General features: G+C 32.5%; 1 protein-coding gene across 2 annotated transcripts; it reads left to right on the top strand.

The window, feature by feature from the left end:
• Positions 1–3,056: 3,056 nt before the first annotated feature.
• LOC114402403 lies at positions 3,057–8,824 on the top strand. 2 transcript variants are annotated; one of them, XM_028364962.1, is made up of 4 exons: positions 3,057–3,241; positions 3,925–4,187; positions 4,285–7,049; positions 7,141–8,824. In XM_028364962.1, exons 2-4 carry the CDS (start codon positions 4,164–4,166, stop codon positions 8,486–8,488), a joined length of 4,137 nt encoding a protein of 1,378 aa, XP_028220763.1. In that variant the 5' UTR covers positions 3,057–3,241; positions 3,925–4,163; the 3' UTR covers positions 8,489–8,824. The 2 variants fall into 2 exon arrangements, with proteins under 2 accessions (XP_028220763.1, XP_028220764.1); XM_028364963.1 differs by lacking the exon at positions 3,057–3,241 and adding an exon at positions 3,248–3,356.
• Positions 8,825–12,879: the final 4,055 nt, after the last annotated feature.

The raw sequence follows: 12,879 nt of genomic DNA, 5'->3' as shown, positions 1-12,879 counted from the left end.
AGAGAAAGGAGAAATAAAAAAGAAGATAAAAAAAACACATTAGGATGTATTTTTTATCATCAGTATAAAATAGGATGGAATAGGTTTTATTTATTTTCATTATATAAACTAGCTAATTTAATTGAAAATATTTGATAAGATTAATTTATAAATATCAAATAAGTAACGTAAAATAATATATTTAATAATTTTTACATATAAATTTGTTTGGTTAAAATAACTTGAATGTATATGTCTCACTTGCATAAATAACAAACATGATATAAACAAGATATTTTATTTAAAATTAATAATGTATATTTAACTTTTGTTTAAATTAACTCAAGAGACAATAAATAGATTATTATTAACAACATTATGATTCAAGTTGTCAATCCAGGGTATATTAAAACAAGCACAGTCAAAATTGTACAACTTGATAAAATAATTTTTTTATTCTAGGTACATGTAATCCTAATTTCAAAGACAATAACAAAATTACTAAAAACTAAATATCATTCAGTATAGTGTCACAAATCACAACGAGAGTAGCATTTTCTAAAAGAGATTTAATTATTTAAGAGAGGAATGTCTTCTTATCTTTTCGAATAGCATGAAAAAACTCTTCCTTTTTTTCTTCGCAGCAGTTGTCCCAGAATTCATTTTCTCGGGTAAGATGAGTTAATTTGGGTTCCCAGAGCTTTGTTATTTTCTTAAAAGAAAACACTTATCATTATATTACGCATATATTATATATATGTTCACTTTCTATCTTTTTTTTAAAGTCAGCTACCTAGTAGAATATATTTAATTAGGATTTTAAAAGATTATTTTAATATAAAAAATTTTGTAGATTTTTAAAGATTTTATAAAAATGTTATGATTTATTAAAATTTTTAAAAATATTTTTATAATTAAGACTTTTTAGTTTGAATTTTAATAAATTTATATGGTAAGAATTTAAAAATTTTGATTTTTTTTCATAGATTTATCAAATTTTTTTAAAAAAAACTTCAAATTGCAAATGAATTGACTTTTCCATCATATTATATGAACAAATGTCTAGGCCGTAGTGTCCAAACCATAGAAATAACATATAACTTTTTATTCTCCCCTCAAATTCATCTTAGAGGTTGAAATTTGATGTCAACGTTGGAGACATTATAGAAGATGTTTATCACTTCCACACACAAGCAAACTTGACGTGCATCTCCTGCCATCATGAAAAACAACATTATTGATAAATAGTTATAGTTAGAGAGATACAAGGAAGAAAACTGTTTGACCCAAAACATGGAGGAAGAATTGGGATCTTTTTTCAAATGTTATTATTTTTTTAGTTTTGCATTTTTTCTATTTTAATTTTATTACATTTAAATTTTTTATTGATTGTGCCTAAAAGTGATACGTTGGATTTGTGCCCTCACAATAATTTTTCACCAGACACAAAGTAAAAAATTCTATCATGTTTAGTATATATGACTTATTATTAAAATTAAAATACTGTGTATGTAAAGGAAATTTAAAACATCATGTAATTTGCTCTAAATCAATTCTCTAAGCCCAATAATCTATAAAGCCGCAAAAGGTCCAACCGGTAAGACGCAAATCTAAAATATATTTTTACTAGTATTTTAATCTTGCAATTCATGTAATAAATGTTTTTTATATAATAAATAAACATTTACGTTTAATTTTTCTTTAGAAAAAAAATTAATGGTGATACTGTTTGCAAGACTTTCAAAATAATTTTATAAAAATCATGAAACTTATCGTAAATAGTTGTTTGTAATTGGATGAAAATATAAAATAATTTTATAATATAGGTGCATGGTATTTTTTTTAAAAAATATTTTAACATATGAGTTAAATTATAATTAAAATTCATATTAAATAAATATTTTCAATATTATATTTTGAATTTAACTTATTTTAATTATTGATATTTTAAAAATAAATTAAAATAAAACGAAAACAATGTTAGAGTTAAGACAAGTGTAGTTTAAGATAACCAAAAAATGATTTTGAGGAAAAGGATCATGCACACGGAAAGTTAATATTGTTTTATATAATCATCTAATAAGAAATTATGTTATAAATATTAATTTTAGAAGAAATCATATATTGATTACGAGAAATGATGATTTTAGAAGTTAATATTGTTTTATATAATCATCTAATAAGAAATTAATATTTATAATAAAATTATTTAGATGATTATATAAAACAATATAATTACTCTATTTACTCTATAAGAAATTATACACACGGAAAGTTAATTTTTAATGTAATTAACAAATTTAATTACTCCATTTTTCTATCTTTTCAAACATATTTAGAAGATATTTTATTTTTTTCTTAATCTCATCGGCAAAATCATTTAAAAAGTGATAAAAAAATTACAATTTTTATGATTATTTATTCGTCATAAATCATTTAATTCATTCTAGAATTTTAATTATCATAAATTATTTAATTTTGTAATCAAAATTCACATATAAGATTTTAGTCATGTCAAATTATTTTTTAACAAAATTATTATTGAGGACAAATAAAAATATATTTTATTTTCACAAAAAATAAATTAATATAATTTTTTTTATAAAGATAAAATTAATATTTTTTAAATTTTATAGGGATATGAGAGATATTTTACCCGATAAATATTTATAGTATACATTATAGTGTATAAAATACTAGTTAATTTTAAAATTGATATAAAAAAATATCTAAGTTGTTTATGATTACATTAATATACTAGTAATAAATAATAATAATGTTGTTGGGAGAAGTTGCAATTGGGCAAAATATTTTATTCTTAGTCCACTTGAATGATTGAAGAAAGAAAGAAAGTGATAAGGAAATTGGGTATAAGTGAGGAAGGCGACACCAAGGTCCAGTAGGAAAGGGGCCAAGAAGCAGTATAAAAAGTCACGACTTTACATCGAACGGGCAAGATCAAACGATAAGAAATGAACGGAGGATAATAGTCACACATGGCGATGCGTTAGTTGATGCGTCACGTCGGTGGAATAGAATATATAGAAACGAAGATAAGCTTCCGTTTTCATAAAGTCAATAAAATCGGCAAACCCTAGTATTATTTTCTTCTCTATAGATACACAGAGATCAAAGAGAGAGAAAGAGATTCCTTTTTATCCCTTTCTCGCTCCTTCCTAGTTGTTTCGTCGACGTTGCAGAGCTTGCTTGACCCCAAACCCTTCTTCCTTTGTTTTCTTTCCTTTTTTCCACAACCAATCAGGTATCTCTTCCTCTTCGTCTTTACCACCTTCTTCTTCTTCTTCGTCAAGATCTATAACGTTTTCCTGAGTTTTTAACTTACCGCGCTTTGATTTTTCCGCGCCCTGCGATTCTCGGTATTGAATATTTTCCACGATGCCCTGCCCTCTACTCTGCTTTTGTTTTTAGGTCTAGATCTGATTCTACGCCACACTATTCTGCAACCCTTTTATTCGTTTTACGTGTTCCCTCGGTTTTCCCTCTGTTCAAGGTTTTTCCTTCTCATGTTGATTTTGCTGTTGAAAGGCTTTCTGCGTGGGATTTCCTCTTGTTTTGATGTACTTTACCGATGTTGCGGAGTAGATCTTTTACTATCTTTTGTTTTGGTGAATTTTGACTTTGTTGATCGTTTTACGGTGGATTTGTTCTTGGTAATTTACTTTGTTTTGTGTTTTTTTGCTTAGTATCTGCGTTTTGAGAGGATTTGAAATATTCTTTAGGACTGATCTAGGAGTTTGTTTGTTGTGATTATGTAGGGGTCGGTTAGTTTTGGATCTAATATAAACTTTATAAGGGGATTTGGTTTGACCGTGGCTTGATTAAAATTTGCACGAGGCATGTTTGTTTATTTTTACTTTGATTGTCAACTAGTAATCTGTTTAAGGGAGTTTATGATGTGTTGTGTCTTTATGTTGTGTTTTGCAGGTCCATGCTACTTCTTTGTCTGTATCTTGGAAGTGAGAGTAAGGCTAGGATTATTTTTACTTCGAAAGGAGAAGCGTTTTAGAAGATAGTTATGCCTACCGATGGTTAATTCAGTGCCAGATTTTTTTAGCCTACTTCAATATATTTTGTTGAGGATTTGCTATTGAATCGTAATAACTGAAGTTTAAAAGAAGGGTTTTGACTTGTGAGCTTTTTAGCGGACTGACTACTTTGGAATCATGCCTGTTTCAGGACATGAAGAGGTGTTTATTTCCTTTCTGATTTACAGCTAACTACGATTAGAGAACCATGCCAATTTGTTCTTTTTTGGATATTGATTACTTGATATTCTATTGACAGACCGGGGTAAAGTCCTATGCTGGGAAATTTAGTGGTTTAATTGCAGGTGTGCCTATCAAGAAAAGGAGGTTTCCTACGATTCAGCCTTCTTCTGCACCTGTGTCTGAGGAACCATATTCTCTCACTGAAGAAACCGAGTTACAACGTAAAGAAAATTCAAGCACTTCTCAAGGACCAACTTTACCAAATGCTGCAGGTGCACCAATCAAGAAAAGAAAGTTCCCATATCTTCAGCCTTCTTTGGAAGAGGCTTCACGTTCAGAAGAAAGTGATCCCTTGCGAAAGGAACATTCAAGCACGTCACCGGGTTCAACTCTTTCTCCCAGTTCTTCTGGTTTATCTGATGCTAATGGAATCCCTGCGCTTGAAGATAAGAAAGCAAGTACTGATGTTACCAATGCTAACATGGTTCAAAGCAACTCTTGCTTCCTTACTCCCAAACGTGAGCAATCAAATGTCAGAACTCAATCATGTACTTTGGACGTCATGGATAGCAAAGAGAAGATTCTCAGTCAAGGTAGCAATAAAAAATTGGAATCCCAAATTATCAAAGGGAATCCTGAACTCTTATTGGCTGCAAAGGAAGGTCTTGCTCTTAGCATTGGAGCTGATGTAAGCAAACAAAATGTCCAAGATATTTGTAAACAAGAGACTCCTTTAGTTTCAGGAAGTCCTGGTTTATCTTTAAGCTTAAAGGAGCACGTCTTACCAGCTGTTGCAAGTATGGAGAATGATGGGAATCGTCAAAAAACAGAGAAAGCAGAATCTGTCTCGTTGGAATTATCTTTAAGCAAAGAAGACTGTAGTACTCACAGTTTAAATACTGATGCTAAAACTGATAGTGACACAACTTGTGTTCAATCTAACAGGGCAAACTGGGATCTGAATACTACAATGGATGCATGGGAAGAATCTGGGACTGAAGCTGGCTTGGTTAAAACAAGTATTGATGGGCTGAAAATTACTGATGGTTCACTTGATGAAAAGCAGTTAGTGTGCTCTACAGGGATGACGCTGCCAACAAGTGTTGTGTCTGTAAAGCCAATGTGTGAAGAGAGTCATAAAGAAGCTTTCACTTTTCCATCTGGACCGTGTGGACAGCAGTTTAAATTTCTCGACTCAAGTATTCTATCTCTTACACCTATTCAGAAATATACTGAGGAACCCTCAAGATTATCTGTTAAGCTGAATTCTGGTAGTGCTATTCCCAATGTGAGCTTGTCAAGTTTGGCTTCAACTGTGGGTGATGCAAATACTTCTAGTTTTAGGTTGGTAAAACCAGAACCATTTGATGAGAGCTCAAAAAAGGATTTGAAGGAAGCTAATGCCTCTCCTGTGGGTTCATTAGATAGTGTTGCTGTTAAACAAGAACTTGTTCAGCCTTCCACTGCCAACTCTTCAAAGTTGTCAAATGTTAGCAATTTAATGAAAGTTGATGCTGCCTCTGTTAAACTGGAACCAAATCACGAGGGCAGTCAGGAAGGATCCAATGCTGCATTGAGTAAAATGGATCAGTTGAATAAAGATTTGCGACAAGGATCGGATAATTCTTCTCCTTCCTTGGCGATGCCAGTTATGCCAGAGACAACACAAATCTCTGCCGAGGCAGATTGTGCTCCAGTGAAACCATTGTATACAAAAGAGTTATCAACCAGTGAAAACATAGTAAGCCAGATTGAAAATTCTAGTCTTACGGATGGAGTCGATGTTGAGAAAGTTTGTCATGGTGTTTGTTTAAATGCCGAGCAGGTTACCATAGAAACAGTTGCTATGCCTATGGTTGGTAATGGTTCAAAGTTGAATGATCCTGGTCTGCAAACTTTTTCTGTTAGAACTGAGGAAGAAAATGCTGCTGATCGTGATGCTTGCAGACTGAAACTCATGAATGAGCCTCCACCTGTCCCACGAGGCAATGGTGAAGGCTGTGTAAGTGATGAAGAAAAGATAACCCTATCTACTGATATGTTAGAGGATGATTCTTACGGTTCTGATTGCGAGTCAGATGAGAATCGTGCTGTAACTATTGGTGTGGATACCGAACGGTATGTTGAAGATGATGATTATGAAGATGGTGAGGTTCGAGAACCACTGGATCCTTCCACAGCAGAAGACACCATATGTGAGGTAAGAGAAGTAGAGCATCCTGACTGTAGTAATTTTGTAAATAAACAGATGGAAAAAGGAATGGTGAGTGGCGATTGTCCCACTTCATATCAGTTGGTGGAAAATGACAATATTACTGCAATTCAAAGTGAAATAAATAATGAAGTTGTTGATATGGACATTGAAATGCATGAGAGGTCTGGTAAGGTCATTGATAAAAGTGTGTGTGTGCAAGAGTCATTGGATGATGAGAAGTCTAACATTGCTGCTCATGGTGCTAATGTTTTGCAAATGAAAGCATTAGATCTTTTAGATGGGAAAAATGTCTGTGAAGCTCTGGTGGCAGAATCACCTTCCAATCAAGCCACTAATGGAAGCCATGGGGTTGATTTCCAGTGTGCTGATGAGGTTGTCAAAACAGCTGACATAGTTAAACAAACTGACTTAGATTTTGAAACTATGGAAGTGTCTGCAAATGCTGATGATGCAGCCAAAGATGTTAATAATGGTGGTAATCCAGGGAGAATTATAGTTCTGTCTCGAGCTACTAGTTCTTCATCTCCTGGTAAAACTAGGCCCATTTCAGGCAGGTCACTGTCGTCTCGAGCTGGAAGAGATGTATTGTCTGACTCACTTGATGGGGATAAATTACACAGAGGAAGGTATAAGTTTTAGTCCTATAGATTATTTCTCTTTTATCGACCGAGTTGTTTTCTTTTGCTCAAGTCCTTTTCTTCTTATTTTGATTTTCAGAGATGAAGTTTTCATTGATGGCCCTCACAAATTTTCTAGAGAAAGACATCAAGATATCTCCCCTAGAAACTCTAGATTTAACTTTGTGCGAGGTAGAGGAAGACTTAATAGTCGATTAGACTCAGTTCGTAGTGAATGGGAATCTGACCGTGAATTTTCTGGTGAGTTTTACAATGGTCCAAGTCAGTTTCGTGGGCCCAGGCCTAAGTATGCACCTGCTTTTGCCGATACCGATATGGAGTACAATAATGTTGCACCTGATGGGTCATATGTTGGTAATGGTCGATTAGGCAGAAAGCCATTGAATGATGGTTCTTACATTGCACCGAGGAGGCGTTCACCAGGAGGAAGAGATGGCATCCAAATTGGTCATAGAAATCCAAGAAACATTAGTCCAAATAGATGTATTGGAGATGGTTCAGACTTGGTTGGAGTGAGGCATAATGATAAATTTATGAGAGGCTTGCCTGAGGATAATATGGATGCTATGTTCACCCGGTCCCAAACATTTGAGGGAATGGATGGTCGGTTTACGAGAGGGAGTAGGAATTTTTCTTCCATGCAGAGAAGGGGTCCTCCTCGAATTCGTTCCAAGTCACCCATCAGATCTAGGAGTCGCTCACCCGGTCCATGGTCATCTCCAAGAAGAAGGTCGCCTAGAAGAAGATCCCCTGATGGTTTTGGTGGACATCCAGAACTATCCCATAGAAGATCACCATTTTACAGGGTTGACAGAATGAGGTCCCCTGATCGTCCTGTTTTCCCTGCGGAGAGAGTGGTGAGGAGGCATGGCTCCCCCTCTTTTATGTCAAGACCTTCTAATGATATGAGGGACATTGATTCTGCAAGGGACCATGGTCATCCGAGGTCTGGTCGAATTTTAATCAGAAATAGGAGGTTTGATGTAGTAGATCCACGGGACCGTGCGGAAAATGATGATGAATACTTTGGGGGGCCCATGCATTCTGGTAGGTTACTTGAGCTTAGTGGTGAAGGAAATGGTGAGGATAGGAGAAGGTTTGGTGAGAGACGAGGACCTGTGCGTTCTTTCAGGCCTCCCTATAATAACAATGTTGGTGAGAATTTTCACCTTAATGCTGAAGACGGACCTAGACATTATAGATTCTGTTCAGATGATTCAGATTTTCATGAAAGAGGAGGCAACAACATAAGGGAAAGGGACTTTGACAGAAGAATCAAGGGCCGGCCAGCTAATGTGCCACCTAGAAGAACAAGAAATATGGATGAACAAGAAGAGAATTTCAGGCATGGTGGTGGTGGTGGTGGACAGGTTTGGAGTGATGACAGTTTTGATGATATTTCACGGGTGAAGAGGAAAAGATTTTGATTTCCCTCTAATCTTTTATCTATATAAAGCCTCCTGGGGAATGTTGGAGGATTATGGAATTCATATTTGCAGGTTTTTCACCTACAGAATTAGATTAGATTTATAATAATATTAGTGCTCCTTTTCCTTACTACCTACCTAGCTTTAGTTTTTAAGCCCATTGAAGTAATGATTGTAAAAGCATGCATCAAGTGTGGCCAAGATTGTAGGGGAAGATGTAATTGGGGAATGAAGGTCGCTGAACGAATGATGGAGAGTGGTGATGTGCATGCGAGGGAAACAAATGGCATTTTCGTTTTTAATAATTTAATGGAACGAAGTTATTGGTTCTTTGGACTTGCCTTTTCCTACCAGCAACGGATTATTCAGTCCGCTAAAATGATATTTACATAGACATCAAGGCAAATAAAGCATATCTATTGGAAGTACTAACTAAAATACTGTAAGAAGGGTATAAAAATAACATTAGCTGGAGTAGTAAAATCTATCAATTATTGTGTGTTCTGGCGTGTGAAGATGATACCGACTTTTAATTCATAGTCAATGGGGGAAGCCAGCCACAATGTTGTTTTCCAGCCGTCCAGGAGGACTTATTAATAACAGCGCAAGTTCCATGCTAGTTTTTAAATTATGTTTACATTACTTGTCAATTCTCAAGAGATTTTAAAAATTAATTATGATGATCAAAGCTAATTTGAAATTTAAAATATTTCTCTAGTGTATGATTGAAACATGACAATCAATCGACAGCTACTATGCCGTCCGAAATTGTTGTATTTGCTGGATTGCAGTTTGTCTTATTGTTCGTATAATAGTCTTCATCCTTTGTAGAATTATAACACGATTGGAGTGAAGCATAAACTTAGAAGACACGTCTTAATCAAAGGATCGAAGTTCGCGTTTTACATTGACTGAATAAGTTCGATGTTCAATTTGTGAGATAAATTGTCATTCTTTTTTTTCAGGACCATATTTCGCCTGCAAAATTTGTGGATAAACAGGCCAATTTACGGGTCTAAATAATAATTTTAAAAAAATAAAAATGCATCAGATTAGAAGAAAATCATCACAAACAAAAAATAACAATAACAATGGGAAAAAAAGCAAACACCATCTATTAGATTTTCAGATAACCATATCAACCACAAAAGGAATCATCATTCATCAAAACAGAACATTCACAAAGAGAAAAAAACAATTCCTAATAATTGATAAAATGGCTAACATAAACAAAAGGAATCAACATTCATTATCAAAATATTAACATGGAAAGAACAACCACAAAGGGGAAGAAATGATTCACAACAAGAAACGATAACAAGCTAAAAATTTAGTAAAAGCTTCAAGCCTTCAATGCAAAAGTAAAGGACAACAATGAAGTGACTTTGACGCGATAGTGACAAGAGAAAGATGATTATGAGCATAACGACAACAACATAAGGTGTGACCATGGACATTGGTGAGAGTGTGATTGTCAATGAAATCAGGAATGATGGTGGCCGGAGAAAGGTACGACCAGATAAGGCCAAGATCCCAAGGATGGGTGGCACACTAGGGTAGTAAGGTAAGAAAGAGGAAGAAGAGTTTGTGTGTGTTAGTGAATGGGCTGTTTAGGATTTGTGCGTGTTTTTTTTCAATCAAAATTTATGGGTTGGGCCTAATTTTGATTATGTCTATGTGACTTTAAATAAAAAAAGATTCATTATCCACAAGATTCGTGAGCTGAACAAGTCAGTCCGCAAATCCAAATCCATATATCCACTCCTAACTAAACACTCGCTTTGTACACTTACACTTGTGCATACACTTACTTTATACACACCTTTAGATTAGTGAATTGTGTGCGTTAAATAGGAATAATTTATAAACATATTAAAGGAGACACGAAATAAACACATTTTACGATATTTAATTATATTACTTTTTAACTTTTACATATTACATTTATTTTAATTGAAATAAAATTTATAATATAAATAAAAAATACTATTATCAAATAATGATGATCCACGTATCTTGATAAGAAATAAATAAATATATATGACCCATTATAAGAGATGGGGTTTTTATTTTTATTTATAGGTTAATGAATTAAGAGTAAATTACGGATTGAAGATAAAGTGTAAAATAAGTTATGTACATTAACGGTTAGTTATAGTGTATCAAAATCCGTTAAGCGAGCTTGGGCGTGCTAAACGCGAGAAGAGACAACATCCTCGTTGGACCGGCTGGTCGCGTCTTGAGCGCGTTGATCTCTGACTTATCCTCTTCTAGGGTTTTGCATCCGTTAAGCGATCTAGCTGTCTCGCTAAGCGAATGAGGTTCGCTTAGCCAATCTGTCTTGTTAAGCGAGTTCATCAGCAACTTTTTACACCTTCTATTTTTTAGTCCACAAACTGAGTTAAATTCAACATTAGATCACAAAAATGAAGTTTCTACTTTATAAATTCACACAAGAATGAAGATATTTACAATTTCCACAAAAAGAACCATAAATTGGAGACACATTACTATTTTCTTACAAATTTTCAGTACACTAATAACTCATGAATAAAAATTAACAGTAACAAGTTTGACAATATCATTTTGAATGATTTGATGCATTATGTTCCCATGAAAAATGACCTATATTGTGTGTTTTGTTTGTTGGTAGCATGAATTCCAAGATTGTTCAACGGGCAAGTATTTGAGAGGAAGCTTCAAAATGAACATAGGTTGAGAATTGGACTTTAATTTTATGAATGTGATGGAGAATGAAAAATGACTTTTTTTAATTAGTGAGAATTAAAGTTTGTGTCAAGGATTTATAATAATTTATACATTATATTCAATTAACTGAGTTACAATCTTTTGATGAAAAATGACTTGTATGCCAATGTAAGTGGCAATGACAAATTATAAAGTGTTAACCTTATGCATTGGGTATTTTTTTTTTTTTAAGAAAGACTTCTAAGACAATGCAAATAGCATTATTGAAAAAGATTGTGTTGAGAATGACATGTTAACTTCTGGACAAGATACAAGTCGAAAATAACTTCTAAATCAATGTAAATCGCACTATTGACTATCGAGAAGGACACATCAATGTTATGGATTAGATAGAGAATGAAAAACAATTTATAAATAAATGTAAATGACAATATTGAGAATGATGCATTAACATTACAGATGTGGTAAAAAATGATAAATGACTTTTAAGCAAATATAAGTAGTAATATTGAGAATAACACATAATGATGTGTTACACGTTATAGCTGCGAGATAGACAACGCAAAATGACTTCCAAGTGAATATAAAACGATAGTAAGAATGGCTAATTATAACGCATGAACGTTAAAGATGTGATAAAAAATGAAAAAAAAATGTTAGATTCACCAATAAATATAAATATTCATCTTCTCTTATTCTTAAAAAAAATAAAAATCTCTACACACCCTCCGCAAATAAGACTAGTTTTATCATATATCAATATCACCAAATAAGCATTTTAGGATCACTTCTCATATTAAAGTATGTAAAAATGATGTAAATTTTTTTAACAAGAGAAGTAGAATTGTGTATTGATTTTGATGTTCGTGTTGTTTTCTCTCTCGTTATTATGCCATGAAAATTTTTAGCAAAAAATAATATAAAAACTTTTACACTCTTATTATATTTATTAACGTCAAATATTTTTTTAGAGATATTAGCAACATATTTTTTAACATTCTATTTTAATTATAATCTCTATCATTAATTTAAAATCATTAACGAGTTGTGTTTGTTATTTAATAAATCACATTTATAATTTTCAATAAAATTTACTAACTACTAATAAAAAATCTCAGAAATTAAAATATTGTGAACTCATTTATTGTTTTAGTATTATTTTATTTTGTAAGATTAAGTTTTAAAAATTTTATTTTAATCTTTTATATTTTTAAAAGTTTTATTTTCATCATTTAAGTGTTTTTTAAAAGTTTCATTTTTATCTTTTATATTTTCGAAAGTTAATTTTAAATTTTGAAATAGTTAATTTAAGATAATAGCCACTAAACTATGTTAATATCCTTTTAAAAATGCATATAAACATTTACTTTCCTGATCATCTTTTTTAGTGAATTAATTTCATAACAACTATAACATAAATAATCATCAATCACTCAATATTAATTTCATAACAAAACGTCCAAGATAGATCTGTGAGCAAAATGAGAAGACAAGAAATAAAAAAAAAATATTATAATAAATATGTCCCTAATCACAATCATTTAAATGATAAATTTATCTCTTTATCTCAGGTAAATTATCTTATCAATGTAGACAAACCAAAGTTAACCACAAGAACTATTATACTCTTTAATGCCGATTACAGATTGAGGGACAAACCCGTAATTAAACTAAAACTTTTA

Source organism: Glycine soja, chromosome 20 (genome assembly GCF_004193775.1).
Source record: "Glycine soja cultivar W05 chromosome 20, ASM419377v2, whole genome shotgun sequence".
Classification (NCBI taxonomy): domain Eukaryota; kingdom Viridiplantae; phylum Streptophyta; class Magnoliopsida; order Fabales; family Fabaceae; genus Glycine; species Glycine soja.
This window is presented reverse-complemented; position numbering and strand designations above follow the sequence as displayed.